At 40.7% G+C, this 15,725-nt stretch overlaps 1 protein-coding gene across 5 annotated transcripts in view; it reads right to left on the bottom strand.

Annotated features, from left to right (window-relative positions):
- The window catches only part of LOC118390072 (nuclear receptor corepressor 1-like), a 118,653-nt gene that overhangs the window by 64,457 nt on the left and 38,471 nt on the right, over positions 1-15,725 (bottom strand). For all 5 annotated transcript variants that reach the window (XM_035780261.2, XM_035780257.2, XM_035780260.2 and 2 more), the window contains exons 11-14: positions 15,152-15,242; positions 14,641-14,819; positions 12,742-12,796; positions 12,457-12,558 (exon numbers count right to left, since the gene is read on the bottom strand). In XM_035780261.2, coding sequence (XP_035636154.1) covers positions 12,457-12,558; positions 12,742-12,796; positions 14,641-14,819; positions 15,152-15,242 — 427 coding nt within the window. The remainder of the gene's footprint in view (positions 1-12,456; positions 12,559-12,741; positions 12,797-14,640; positions 14,820-15,151; positions 15,243-15,725) is intronic.

The following is a 15,725-nucleotide window of genomic DNA, read 5'->3' as shown; positions in this document are numbered from 1 at the left end:
GCCCCATTGGATGTCCTCCTGTCTCCGAGGCAAACAGAGCCCTACCTTTTTGTTTCTGCTTGTATAGACTGACATATAGTAACAGAGTCGCTTCCTCTAACTCCACTGAACAAAAATAAACAAAACATGTCGTGTTGGTGCCATGTTTCATGAGCTGAAAAAAACGTATCCCAACTTTTTTCATAAACACAAAACGCTTATTTCACTCAAATGTTTTGCATCCCTGTTAGTGAGCATTTCTCCTTTGCCAAGATAATCCATCCACCTGACAGGTGTGGCATATCAAGAAGATGATTAAACATCATGATCATTACACAGGTGCACCTTGTGCTGAGGACAATAAAAGGCCACTTTTTGGTGCAGTTTTGTCACAACACAATGCCACAGATCTCAAGTGTTCACGGAGTGTGCAATTGTCATGCTGACTGCAGGAATGTCCACCAGAGCTGTTGCCAGAGAATTTAATGCTAATTTCTCTACCATAAACTGCCTCCAACGTCATTTTAGAGGTTTTGGCAGTATGTCCAACCGGCGTCACAACGTGTAACCACGCCAGCTCAGGACCTCCACATCTGGCTTCTTCACCTGCAGGATCATCTGAAACCAGCCACCTGATGAAACTGAGGAGTAGTTCTGTCTGTAATAAAGCCCTTTTGTGGGGAAAACCCCCACACTCTGATTGGCTGTGTCTGGCACCCCGGCTAAGGCCCATCCACTTGAGAACAAGGCCCACCCATGGCGGCACCACTGCCTAGTCATGTGAAATCCATAGATTAGGGCCTAATTTATTTATTTCAATTGACTGGTTCTCTTATATGAACAGTAACCCAGTAACATTTTTGACATTTTTACATGTTGAGTTTATATTTTGTTTAGTATATGTAAAAGCCATTGTCAGAAGCCAGACAATCATTTAAATGAGCTCAAGTAGCAGGAATGTTGTGTCTTAACACACAAACTAGTCTATTCTCTCATCAAGTATGAGAACAACACACAAATGATTCTTACGACTTGACTGGTGGCATTAATCTATAGTGGTTCAGAAGTAGAGAAGTCCACTCGGGCATCTACTCTGCAGTTATACCCTGCTACTCTGCCAAGTGAGATAAGACTGAAGGTCACCAGGCAGTGGGAAAAACAATAGTGAGAGGAACACGATGTTACATCCGTGATAAAATATGATGTACTATTAAGATACTGTTAATACAACTGCACCACACCAACACTTTCTCATCAATTTTACCCACTTATCACACCTGTATTTCATTGTACATATTTTCCATAGACAGTGGTATGTTAGAGGGAGATGATGAGACGGACCAGTGAATCAAACCTCGGTCTCCAGGGGGTGTGCAACATTTGGTCTGGAGGCAGCAGGCAGCACTATTGCTAGACTAATCGATTATTAATTATCTGACATGGTGCCTCTTGATGCTCTGCCCTTTCTGTGCTCTGCCCTTAATACATACATAGACAGAATGTTCTATAAGTACAGGGTCCACAGGGATCATGTACAGTGGGATCTGGAATTACTTAGCAAAAAATACAAATAAATAGCCTAGTACAAATACTGAGTTATATTGTATGGTCATATGACACAAAAATAGAAGTCTGACCATGCACACCAGCGGTGGGTAAAAAAATGCATATGAAGAAAATACCTCATCCATACTGTAAATATGGTGGTACTTTGTGTTATGGGGCTATTTTGTTTCCACTGATCCTGTTAAGGTCAACAGCATCATGAATTTTACCAAGTACCTCATCCTGGGAGTCCATCGTCCTGGGATACAGGCATTAGAGGAGCTCAGACAACACGAGATGATATGAATTATGAAATCAGCTGTTAAAGCTATGCTGGGGATTTCAGAACAGGGTTAAATGTTTGTCACCCAGAAAGTCACAGGTGAGTCATGGAGGTGATCATCAACTCAGACACAGCTTTTAGCGTACAACAATTCACATTTGTCTGCATTTGGTTTATATTACCATAACCTTGCAAACATAAACAATTGTGTACCAATGAATACAAATCCCGTGTGCCAGTTAATAGATGGGACTTGGTGTACTGTCCTCAGGCACAAGACACACTAGTCCCTCTCTCACCCGCACAACTCTTATCTAGGCTTAAAGCCAACCTGTGTGCAATTCCTTACTCTCCCTTGCCCTGACCTCTGCTCACCTGGGGCTGGAACCGCATATACCATAGTTCACTATATTCACTTGTATTGATGCACGGACCGGTTTGAGTTCTCAGTTTACTTTCTATAAATGGTATTTCAGTGTTTGGTTTGTTAAGTGTGATACGCAACTCCGGCGTGTACAATGTCCATTTTTATAGTTTAATTGAATGGAGAAAGCCCCATTGAAATAAGTTATAATTTATGTGTTGCCATCCTAGGGTCATTAATTACATTAATTAAGCATATATCGAACTAATTCAAAAACATGAAATAAGTTTAAAAAAAATGAAAATTTTTATGATATATTTTGTCAATATCGCCCAGCCCTAAAGTGAGTGCAGGCTGGCTGCCTGTTTCAACAGCAGCCCCAGGGCATACCACTACCACTTACAGTACATTTGGAAAGTATTCAGACCCCTTCACTTTTTCACCATTTGTTAAGTTACAGCCATATTCTAAAACTTATTAAATCAATTTTCCCCCTCAATCTACACACAATACCCCATAATGACAAAACAAAAACAAATTAAATATCACATTTACATAAGTATTCGGACCCTATACTCAGTACAATATTGAAGCACCTTCAGCAGCGATTACAGCCTTGAGTCTTCTTGGGTTTGACGCTACAAGCTTGGCACACCTGTATTTGGGGAGTTTCTCCTACTCTTCTCTGCAGATCCTCTCAAGCTCTGTCAGGTTGGATGGGGAGCGTCGCTGCACAGCTATTATTATGTCTCTCCAGAGATGTTCGATCGGGTTCGTGTCCGGGCTCTGGCTGGTAATCAAGGACAGTCAGATACTTGTCCCGAAGCCACTCCTGTGTTGTCTTGGCTGTGTGCTTAGGGTCGTTTCCCTGTTGGGAGGTGAATCTTCACCCCCAGTCTGAAGTCCTGAGCAGGTTTTTAATCAGGGATTTCTGCACTTGCTCCATTCCATTGTTTTGGTACCCAGATATGTGCTTTGACACAATCCTGTCTCGGAGCTCTACGGACAATTCCTTCGACCTCATGGCTTGTCGAAACATCAAGGATTATCAATAGAAACTGGATGCACCTGAGCTTAATTTCAAGTCTAACAGCAAAGGGTGTGAATACTTATGTAAATAAGGGATCTGTTTATAAACGTGGTGAAAAACCCGTTTAGACTTTCTAAAATTTAAATGACAAAGGCTGTAACGAAACAAAATGTGGAAAAAGTGAAGGGGTCTGAATACTTTCCGAATGCACAGTATGTAACGCTAACCCACATTCAGACCACTGCTCAAATCCAATGGAAAACACTCAATCATCAACTCAACTGCAGCCTCCAACTATGTTTTATTTTTTTCTACTCTCCAAACAGATAGCCTTGTTGGATTTGAATGAGGGAAAACAGAGTCTCAGGGCTGACTAGGCGATTACGAAACAAAAATGACAAAATGTGCATAAACCTCATTGATTAAAACTCCTCCTGTGTTCTTGTGAGAGAGGGAAACAATATAAAACTCGTCTGAAGTAAAACAGCACGGGCACGCCGTTGGTAAGCAGAGCTCCAAGGCACGGATAACCTTATTGAGTGAAGTCTGCATCTCACCCAATGTAAAAGCAACTGCCGCTCTCTCACTCCCTCTGCAGAAATAAAGGTTCTGACAAGTTTCTCACCATAACCAAATTGAGGAAATTACCTTAAACCCTCCGAAAAAAGTTAAACAAGAGAGCCTACTGATGCGCATCAACATATTTTAGCAGTTAGGGTGGACGGAGACTAGAATTGAGGATGACTGGGTGAGCTCACAGAGAGGGAGTCTGACTTTCCTTTTTGACCTCCGTCTCGCTTTCTCTTCCCTCAGGCTCTGGAAAGCAACACGGAGCCTCCCGACTATGGCAACCAGATTAAAAAGATTCCTGGGAATGTTCGCTGCTCCCTAGCCCTTCCATAAATCAGTCTCAGCATGCCAGCCCAGACCTAGCTCCACTCTGTTCTGCTTCTATGCCTGGGGCCTGGTTCTTATTTACCTACACAACACATTAAGAGCCTTCGCTCACTCAGCTCCCAAACCTCACAAGCCTCTGTGATTCTACTGCTAGCCTGATACACAGAGAGAGGGAGGGAGGGAGGGAGAGCTGAGGCACTGTGGGCTAAAGGTCACTACAAGTGCCACTCTGTTGATCTATGTGCATGCATGCGTCTTTTTGGTAACATTATATCCTTGCCGATCCAACTCCCATTCACAAGGAGGCAAAAGCAAAGTATTTCATTTGTGTTTTTTTCCCCTCCATTTTGAGTCGCCTTCCCTTGCAAATAGGGGCGGCAGGTAGACGAGTGGTTAGAGCGTTGGGCCAGTAACCGAAAGGTTGCTAGATTGAATCCCCGAGCTAACAAGGTAAAAATCTGTCATTCTGCCCCTGAAGAAGGCAGTTAACCCACTGTTCCTAGGCCGTCATTGTAAATAATAATTTCTTCTTAACTGACTTGCCTAGTTAAATAAAAAATAAATAGTAGCTAGTTGGCAGCCTGGTTAGCTGGCTTTAGCTTGGCTAAAAGTACAGCAAGCTAGCTAGCCTTTTTAGCTTCTCACATCTCCATGTGAAATAATCAGATTCATAAAAATAAATAAAATATGCCAGGCAAATATTATACTTGCCTGTGTAATATATTCCCATATCAGCAAAAAAAATAGAATGTCATGTTTTGGTCATGGAGAAGAAGAAAAAAATCACATGCCTAGCTACAGCAGGGTCCACCATTTCACAATAGCCTGGAATCATTACTTCTAAACAAAATACTTGTAGTCTTCTCATTTGTGAAAGAAAAAAAAATGACAATTGTCTTCCCTTGCTAGCAAGTTGGCTAAAACACTGCAGGCTAGCTACCCTTTAAGCTTCTCACATCTTCACATGAAATAATATGCCCTGGCAAACATTCTTATACTTGCCAGTGTAATCTACAACATTATCCTAATTTGATATGCTGCTTCAATGTATTCGCTCCCATATTAGCCGAAAATTGACATTCTATTTCTGTCATCATGAAGAAAGAAAAAACACATAGCTTGTTGTTTTAGCATAGAATAATGTGATCACATCTACACAATTTTTTTGTGGGATTATATAAGGCTACAATGTTGTTTGGTTTATTATTTGAACATTCGCTGAGAATATATTCGTTTAACAATGCAAAAAAAGCACATCTCACAGCTGTTTTTACCAGTAGCCTGGAAACACTAGTTATTACATTTAAAACAAAATACATTGGGGGTAATAAGGCTACAATGTTTTTTGGTTTACTGTTTGAACAGTCGCCGAGATTATATTTGCTTATCAATGCAAAATAGGCTACTTTGATCCATAGACAATTGCATATACAGTGGGGAGAACAAGTATTTGATACACTAGCGATTTTGACGATTTTGCAGGTTCCTACTTACAAAGCATGTAGAGGTCTGTAATTTTTATCATAGGTATACTTCAACTGTGAGAGACGGAATCTAAAACAAAAATCCAGAAAATCACATTGTATGATTTTTAAGTAATTAATTTGTATTTTATTGCATGACATACGACAGAGCCTGGGCGCATACCCAGAGTCTCTGGTGGCACAGCTGGCGCTGCAGTACAGCGCTCCTTAACCACTGCGCCACCCGGGAGGCCCAACCCGGGTGGCCCTAAGGAGCAGACTTTCTATCAAGTGTTTCCCAAAACTCCCATGAAGCTCTGCGACACAACACTGGAGAGTTGCTTCAAGAATAATGGCTGACAAAAATACTAGGTCATAAACAAATGTAAGTAATTATAACTTCACAACGAATCATGTAAAACATTTACAATTAAGAGGAATATGTTTGTTAATGTGGAGACAAACAATCATGTATATTTTTCTTAAAAGTTAATTTAAGCAAATCATTAATTAACAAGTTGACTAGCTAACATAGCCAGCTAGATATACATTTAGCTGGCTTTATGTGCATTTTAAATTTGTATGAATTGTAATTCTTGTTATTTAATGAAGGGATGCAAACTGGTGAGGGCCCAAAAAGGTGAAACGGAAACAAATCAATACTGTGTAAACTGCAAAACAATTGCCTTATTTTCAGAGTAGGGTTGTCAAGATACCAACATTTTATTAATGATGTGATGCCAAGTCAAGTATCAAGATACCATTTTCTATAAGTTCTGCACGTGTGCTACACAAAAACAAACAGATCCACCTCCTTCCTATGATTATTTTGGTTTAGGGCTGTCCACGACAAAAACATTTTTTTTCTTGGTCTGTTCTTTTGACCAATCAAAATGTGTAAATGTGTATTTTTCCCTTATATAGACACACCCTATATGTTTTAATAAAATCAACCGTATGTAGGCAACTGAGCTTGTTTGATGCTTTAAGTACACAGATTAAATAATTTAGACACAAATTACTAGAGGGAGCCTGAGATCCAGATTGCATAACCAGAAAAAATGAACACATTTGTTTTTCCCAACCCTCTTCCTCCCGCTGCTGCTGGCCTTTGCAGATTCTGATGTTACGCTCCTAATAGGCTACACCGGGGGTCAGCAACCTTTTTCATTTGGAGTGCCAATTATTCATACCATTTTCTACTGATCTGCATGCCAGTTATGATTTTCATATGCACATTTTCGTGGAACAGTTTCATTCCATTTATAATAAAGTCTTCGTACCTCAAAATCATTGTCATGTGTTCAATCAAAATTATATCCAAATCTAAATGAAAATGAACCTAAAAAGTAACTTCTATTACCATTGCCAACTATGTAAAAATAACCTACATAAAGCCAACAAATAAAATATTGCAGCCTGCAGGTAGAAAATATCCTGATAAAAACAAATATCCTATAAATCACATTGGCTACACATGACCTGTCTGCAAAGAACTTGATACAATGTTTCAACTATTAACTTGGGTCAGGCCTGAAGCTCATGCTAGAAAACTTGCACCATTGTATAAAATATTCTGGGCCCTCAGAGTTTCCTGCTCCAGTGAGCTCCGGACAGACATAGCTATAGGCTTTGTGCGCAATGGATAAGAAGAAAATCAGGTAGGCCTATTGTATGATGTTTCCACCAGAACAGAGCATGTAATTTATTTCCCCCTTTCACGCGGAGTGGTTATCGAAAGAGAGCTGGAAAGATTTTTCAAATAGGCTACGTTGAGGAACTATTGTCACTCTCAATGGATGTAAAAAAAAAAAAAAACTTTGTTTACTTGCTGTTTGAGGTGAAAGAGAAATTACTTTGAAAAGTTCCACAGTAGTGGCGAGCTCAATCCCCAAATGGCCACATTTATAGGCTTACATTTGCGCACAGGCCAAGTAGCCTAAGCCGTCTTCTACGTATAATTAGGTGTCCTTCGTCAACATTGACAGGAGCACTACAAACAAAAGACAAAGAATGAAATTGACCACTCCTAAATGAAATAAACCAAAACATGTTCCTCACAAGTGTAGCTATGTGAGGAACATGACAATGAGAACGGTAAAAGACAAATAACAGTAAATTGAATGCATTTTCAGAAATTACCGTAACCAAACATTGTAGATTCAAATTTATGGGAATTAATGGTAAAATGTACTACTGGTACTGGTGTACCATCCCCACAGCCTACCGCGGGGATGACCAGCAGCCTGTCGTCCTAACAATTGACTAAATGGGGTCAGCCCTACATGCAAGGGATGTTTTGTTTAGCTTTTTTTATTTTGCTTATATCGCATATGCCATATATAGTTCCTTAAATGATTACACTTGGATGTTTGCGTACATTTTTTAAAAGCATTATAAAAAAGGCAAAAAAATAGATTATTTTGCAGAAAATTGTACTTATTATTTTATAGCTGATTTGCTCATATCCAAATTAATAGTATTTTGCCATCCAAGTTACCAAGTTAGCGAGCTAACATTACTAAACAAGGTCATTTGTTATCAAACAAAATATTAGCGGCCCACAAGTAGTTTAAAATGGCCCATGACCTGATTTATTGAATCATATAAAATGCGCGATTCGTGGTAGAAAGGGTAGAAGATATAGCTCTGATAATATAGGGCATAACTTTTGAGTTGTTTGGTCTATAGACATGCGGTTTTCAGCGATGTAAAGCCGCAATGTGGTCGCTGTGCTCTGTTTTTCCCTCTATGACAGTGGCACTCGGAGACGGCGATGACAGTGAAGCTTAGTCAGACCGTAATGTGTACTTGTTCTTACAGCCGAAGTTAAAATATACAATGTATCCACATTTCTCGTGCTCGAGCCGCTCCAATAATTAAACAAATGTAACAGAAGCCTCACTGTCAGCACACCCCAGATCGCCATCACAGCTAAATAACATTTTAAAACTGATGGAGATGTGCAGAAAGAGGGAACGGAGGGAAGCAGCTGAGTAGGCTAATGAAGGCCTAATGCTCATGGCTGGTTAGGTGATGCAGCTGACTGACGACAGCTGTCACACATGATATTGGATGAAGCACTGATTCTGATATGACACATCTGACATCACACTCTGAACTGTGTTCGATATTCTCATTGTAGGAAGCGCAGGGATGCATTCTGTGCTCAGTCAAATTCGATATGAGAAACATGCGGGTGAAAGATTCAGCAGACTGCTGGCATTACACATCTGGCTAAAAGACTACTATAGCTGTGCTGGAGCCACTTTTATTGATAACTTTGACACCTTCTGGAAACAGAAGATACTCTACAGGAATGACGGAGTCCATCCAAATCATCTTGGCTCCTGGACTATGTCCCCACAATCCAGCAACCCAGAAAAGTGCTAAAAATAGCCCATATTAACATATGTAGGCTAAGAAACAAGGTCCATGAAGTCAATAACTTGTAACAGATGACATTGATATTCTGACTCTGAAACTCACTTAGATAACACATTTGATGATTCAGTAGTTGCAAAACATGGTTATAACATCTACCGAAAAGACCGAAATGCCAATGGAGGCGGTGTTGCGGTCTATATTGAGGACCACATTCCTGTAAAGCTTAGAGACAATCTAATGTTAAATACTGTTGAAGAATATGGCTACAGGTTCATCTGCCTCACCTGAAGCCCATTCTCGTGGGAAGCTGCTATAGACCACCAAGTGCTAACAGTCAGTATCTGTATAATGTGTGAGAAATGCTTGATAATGTATGTGATATCAACAGAGAAGTATATTTTCCAGGTGATTTAAAATATTGACTAGCTATAATCAAGCTGCCCACTCAGGAAAAAATTCAAACTGTAACCAGTGCCTGCAACCTGGATCAGGTTGTCAGTCAACCTACCAGGGTAGATTTTAACAGCACAGGAATTAAATCATCAACATGTATTGATCACATTTGCTTTAAAGCAGTATCCAAATCCATAGGATGTAGTGATCACAATTATAATAGCCATATCTAGGAAAACCAAAGTTCCAAAGGTTGGGCCTAATATAGTGTATAAGAGGTCATACAACAAGTTTTGTAGTGATTCATATGTTGATGAAGTAAAGAATATTTGCTGGTCTGTGGTGTGTAGTGAGGAGCAACCAGACGCTGCACTTGACGCATTTATGAAACTACTTATTCCAGTTACTAATAAGCACACAACCATTAAGAAAACAACTAAAAACTGTTAAATCCCCTTGGATTGATGAGGAATTAAAAAATTGTATGGTTGAGAGGTATGGCAATTAAGTCTGAAAGCCCAACTAATTGGCAAACATACTGCAAATTAAGAAATCATGTGAGTGAAGAAAACTACACTATGAAACAAAGACAAAGTATATAAAACATGATATTAAAAAGCTTTGGGACATCTTAAATTACATTTTGGGTTAAAAAGCCAACTCGGCTCCTTCATTCATTGAATCAGATGGCTTATTCATCAAAGACCACTGATAATGCAAACTTCTTTAAGTACTTTTTCTTTGGCAAGATTAGCAAACTTGGGGATGACATGCCAGCAACAAACATTCACACTACACATCCAAGTATATCAGACCAAATTATGAAATACAAGAATTGCACTTTTGAATTCTGTAAAGTCAGTGTGGAAGAGGCGAAAAAATGATTGTTGTCTATCAACAATGACAAGCCACCAGGGTCTGACACTCTAGATGGAAAATGACTGAGGATAATAGCAGACAATACAATTTAAGCCTACTAGAGAGTGTGTGCCCTGAGGCCTAGAGGGAAGCTCAAGTCATTCTGCTACCCAAGAATAGCAAAGCCCCCTTTACTGGCTCAAATAGCCGACCAATCAGCTTGTTACCAACCCTTAGTAAACTTTTTGAAAAAAAATAGTGTCTGACCAAATACATGGCTATTTCACAGTAAAAAAAAATTGACAACAGAATTTCAGCATGCTTATGGGGAAGGACACTTACACAAATGACTGATGATAAAATTATTGTGGGGGCTGCCTTGTTAGACTTTTTTTTTACATTATCGATCATAGTCTGCTGCTGGAAAAATGTGTGTTATGGCTTTACACCCCCTGCTATATTGTTGATAAAAAGTTAATTGTCTAACAGAACAGAGGACATTCTTTAAATGGAAGCCTCTCAAATATAATCCAGTTAGAATCAGAAATTCCCCAGGGTAGCTGGTAAGGCCCCTTGCTTTTTTCAATTTTTACTAATGATATGCCACTGGCTTTGAGTAAAGCCAGAATGTCTATGTATGCGGATGTCTCAACACTATACACGTCAGCAACTACAGCGACTGAAATGACTGCAACACTCAAAAAGCTGCAGTCAGTTTCAGAGTGGGTGGCAAGGAATAAGTTAGCCCTAAAACTAAAATCATTGTATTTGGAACAAAACACTCACGAAACCCTAAACCTCAACTAAATCTGCTTGGAGTAACCCTAGATTGTAAACGGTCATGGTCAAAACATATTGACGCAGTAGTAGCTAAGATGGGGAGAAGGCTGTCTATAATAAAGCAATGCCCTGCCTTCTTAACAACACTATCAACCAGGCAGGTCCTACAGGCCCTAGTTTTGTTGCACCTTGACTACTGTTTAGTCGTGTGGTCAGGTGCCACAAAAAAGGACTTTTGAAAATTGCAATTGGCTCAGAACAGGGCAGATTGACTGGCCCTTGGATGTACACAGAGATCTAATAATAATATGCATGTCAATCTCTCCTGGCTGAAAGTGGAGAGATTGACTTCATCACTTCTTTAATTTATGAGAGGTATTGACATGTTGAATGCACCGAGCTGTCTGTCTAAACTACTGGCACACAGCTCGGACACACATGCATACCCCACAAGACATGGCACAAGAGGTCTCTTCATAGTCCCCAAGTCCAGAACAGACTTGGAAGCACACAGTACTACGTAGAGCCATGACTACATGAAACTATTCCACATCAAGTAACTGACACAAGCAGTAAAATTAGATTTAAAAAACAGGAAAGAAAAAAAAACTTTATGGAACAGCGGGGACTGTGAAGCAACACAAACATTGGTGCATACACACACGTTAACATAAGCACTATACATACACAAGGATTTAGTACTGTAGATATGTGGTAGTGGTGGTGTCGGGGCCTGGGGGAACACTGTATGTTGTGAAATCTGTGAATGTATTGTTTTTAAGACTGTATAAACTGCCTTAATTTTGCCTGACCCCAGGAAGAGTAGCTAATGGGGATCCATAATAAATACAAATACGTAGTAGCTGATCTGTGTATGGACCCTAAAACATTTGGTATTAATATTAGTTCAGAACAGTGGTTTTAATGTTTAATTGCTTCCACTGGTTCAGTAATTGCAGAAAATGACTGAGCAAAGGAAACGCAACTGTTAAAATGTCAAACTGCTATTATGGAATGTCATGCTTCAGTCCCACTCCACATTGAACTACAGGTACATTACGGGCATATTGTTCTTTTGCAGTTCTCATACTGTATGTTACTCATATGGTAAGTATGTATTTCTTGCATGAGAAATATAAGGAAAGCTATTAATACCACCAGTACAGGTATTGTGAAAAACACAAGTCTCGTCATCAATTAATTGCGTGGTAGGCTATCCTTTGGCTGCTTCTTCTGTTCGCGAGTGATGCAGTAAAATGTTCCATTCCATAGGGTTCTCTCTCCGTACAGCTAGTTGCTCCATTTCAGAGACACTCGAAAACAATGGGGGGGGGGGCATTGGCATTCCAGTCCCCGACACAAGCATTATTTACTGGTTAAATCCCACCCAGACAGCCTCTCGGTATTTCCAAAGCTCATTCATTAACACATAAATACATTTAGCCATTCCCTAGTGAAGATGCTCTCTAGAACTCACGTGATTTCTCCCTCGACGTCTGCCGTAGTTGCGTCTCACCAGTGTCTTGTAGTTCTGGTTCTTCTTGGTCAAGTAGTAGTACAGGACACAATCGGACACACACTGCAGAGAGAGAGATGACAAAGGGACATATGAGCTCATGAAACATTTAAATAACAGACAAATGCAAACCATGTGCTTTTGGGTTTGTTGGATTAACTTCATAAACATATGGGGGAGAGTGGAGAATAGGCTTTACTACAGAGTAAAATCACCAGAGAATGAATTCAATCCACTGTAACTCACCTTTCTCTCTAGATAAGAAGCAATGAGGCCGAAATTTTTTGGGTGCTGAACAAACCTGTGAGAAAAACAAGGGAAAATAGTCATGGTTAAAGCTACATTTTGGGATAAACATTTTAAAAACGGCAGCCCTGCCACTTGTTTTGGTATACAGCTGAGGGATGGTTGCCTGGCTACCCAGACTCCTTGCTCCAGCCAAAGGCTACACTACACCCACAGACTTAAGTTTCTTCTCTGGAAAAGTCTGGATCGGAGTACCTGCCCGACACGTCACCAAATGCTTCAGGGTCGTCTGATTGGTCCAGAAACCAATGGGTTGGGCCAGAGCCAGAAAACACTGTTAGTTTTTCTTTAAGAATCCCTCCTGTTCTCCACTCATTACCTGTATTAACTGCACCTGTTTGAACTTGTTACCTGTATAAAAGACACACACTCAATCAAACAAGACTCCAACCTCTCCATAATGGCCAAGACCAGAGAGCTGTGTAAGGACATCAGGGATAAAATTGTAGACCTGCACAAGGCTGGGATGGGCTACAGGACAATAGGCAAGCAGCTTGGTGAGAAGGCAACAGCTGTTGGCGCATTTATTAGAAAATGGAAGAAGTTCGAGATGAAGATGACAATCACCCTTGGCTCCATGCAAGATCTCACCCTGTGGGGCATCAATGATCATGAGGAAGGTGAGGGATCAGCCGAGGACTACATGGCAGGATCTGGTCAATGACCGGAAGAGAGCTGGGACCACAGTCTCAAAGAAAACCATTAGTAACACACTACGCCATCATGGATTAAAATCCTGCAGCGCACGCAAGGTCCCCCTGCTCAAGCCTGTGCATGTCCAGGCCCGTCTGAAGTTTGCCAATGACCATCTGGATGATCCAGAGGAGGAATGGTAGAAGGTCATGTGGTCTGATGAGACAAAAATAGAGCTTTTTGGTCTAAACTCCACTCGCGTGTTTGGAGGAAGAAGAAGGATGAGTACAACCCCAAGAACACCATCCCAACTGTGAAGCATGGAGGTGGAAACATCATTCTTTGGGGATGCTTTTCTGCAAAAGGGACAGGACGACTGCACCGCATTGAGGGGAGGATGGATGGGGCCATGTATCGTGAGATCTTGGCCAACAACCTCCTTCCCTCAGTAAGAGCATTGAAGATGGAACATGGCTGGGTCTTCCATCATGACAACGACCCGAAACATACAGCCAGGGCAACTACGGAGTGGCTCCGTAAGAAGCATCTCAAGGTCCTGGAGTGGCCTAGCCAGTCTCCAGACCTGAACCCAATAGAAAATCTTTGGAGGGAGCTGAAAGTCCGTATTACCCAGCGACAGCCTTAAAACCTGAAGGATCTGGAGAAGGTCTGTATGGAGGAGTGGGCCAAAATCCCGGCTGCAGTGTGTGCAAACCTGGTCAAGAACTACAGGAAACGTATGATCTCTGTAATTGCAAACAAAGGTTTCTGTACCAAATATTAAGTTCTGCTTTTCTGATGTATCAAATACTTATGTCATGCAATAAAATGCAAATTAATTACCTAAAAATCATACAATGTGATTTTCAGGATTTTTGTTTTAGATTCCGTCTCTCACAGTTGAAGTGTACCTATGATAAAAATTACAGACCTCTACATGCTTTGTAAGTAGGAAAACCTGCAAAATCGACAGTGTATCAAATACTTGTTCTCCCCACTGTATGTGATCGTAGACAAATGTAAGCAAGGACTGAAATTGTTTAAATCCTAGTATTGTATGTTGGCCTTCTTGTGGTCAATTTGCAGTCTACAAATTTGTAATTATGTTCCAGCACCCTGACCATCTGCTCAAGAAGAAATCGTCCCACAGCTGAATCTAGTTGATGATCCCTGCTATAAGGACAACAAAAAATAACTGGTACTCACTTTTCTTTGAAGATACCCTTCTCGTGTTCGGTCCACACATTCATGAACTGCCGAGCCTTGTACACCTTCATGGGGTCATCCGTCAGGCCGTTCATGTTGATGAACCTGACTCGCCTCTGCTCGGTGTCGTACATCATGGGTGGGATGACGGACAGCTGTCTCATCTGCTTCTCGTTATTCTATTAGACGAGAGGGGTTAAGCTATTTAAATTTTTGTTAACTTTGTTTCAACTTGAACTTGACTGATGATAATTGAATGGCTGCATCCAGATTCTACACCGTTCTTCCTAAGTATGTACTTGCATACTTCGTCATTAATTTAAAAGCATAGGATTGATGCAAGCATTGGCTGGAGGGCATTTCAACCACTGAAATCCATGACAGGAAGTGCAGAGAGAAGGGTGGACAATTGAGATGTAGCCAATGACACGCCTACAATTCTTGAGAACTAGAGGAAGTGGTAATGGACGATGACCTTTAACTGAGATGTTTCAAAGTTGACAGCGCTCACCTCCTGTTCAGAAAGGCCATCGATGATTTCAGAAATCTCATGCTCGCTTCTGGCAATGGTCGCAGACATTCCAGTTCCTCTCTGACCAACCCTAAATTGGAGAACAAACACAGATATTATGAAACATAATGACCTTTTAAAAATACCAAATGTGCATCCTCCATATAACAATACTGGGTAGGTGCCATCACATCAGTGTGCCCCTCCTTCCCTCATGACCCTTCCATTACCCTTCCAAAAAGAAGAAAAAAAGGAGGCTAAATCAAGCTGTAACAAACAGGTTTTCTGAGAAATCTTCAAACAAAGCAGGGAGAACATTGTCTGCTAACAAGGCTGTTTAGGCATACAGGAATAAGTTTACCTCCTTCACCACTCCTTTAATCCTTAAGAGTTGATTGATGCAACCTTCAAAATCTGTCTGTTTAAACTAGCAATGTTTTTTGTATGGGCTACATCTCAATCCACAACATTCGCCTAGGTCGGCCTTCCACATCTCTAGTGGAAAGTGGCAGAGCTACAGCGCCATTTGACATGCCAAAAATCGGTCATCTCACAAAAACATAGGTAGCGTCCG

Source organism: Oncorhynchus keta, chromosome 11, assembly GCF_023373465.1.
Source record: "Oncorhynchus keta strain PuntledgeMale-10-30-2019 chromosome 11, Oket_V2, whole genome shotgun sequence".
NCBI classification, from domain to species: domain Eukaryota; kingdom Metazoa; phylum Chordata; class Actinopteri; order Salmoniformes; family Salmonidae; genus Oncorhynchus; species Oncorhynchus keta.
Note: the sequence above shows the minus strand (reverse complement) of the source record. Positions and strands in the feature narration are given on the sequence as shown.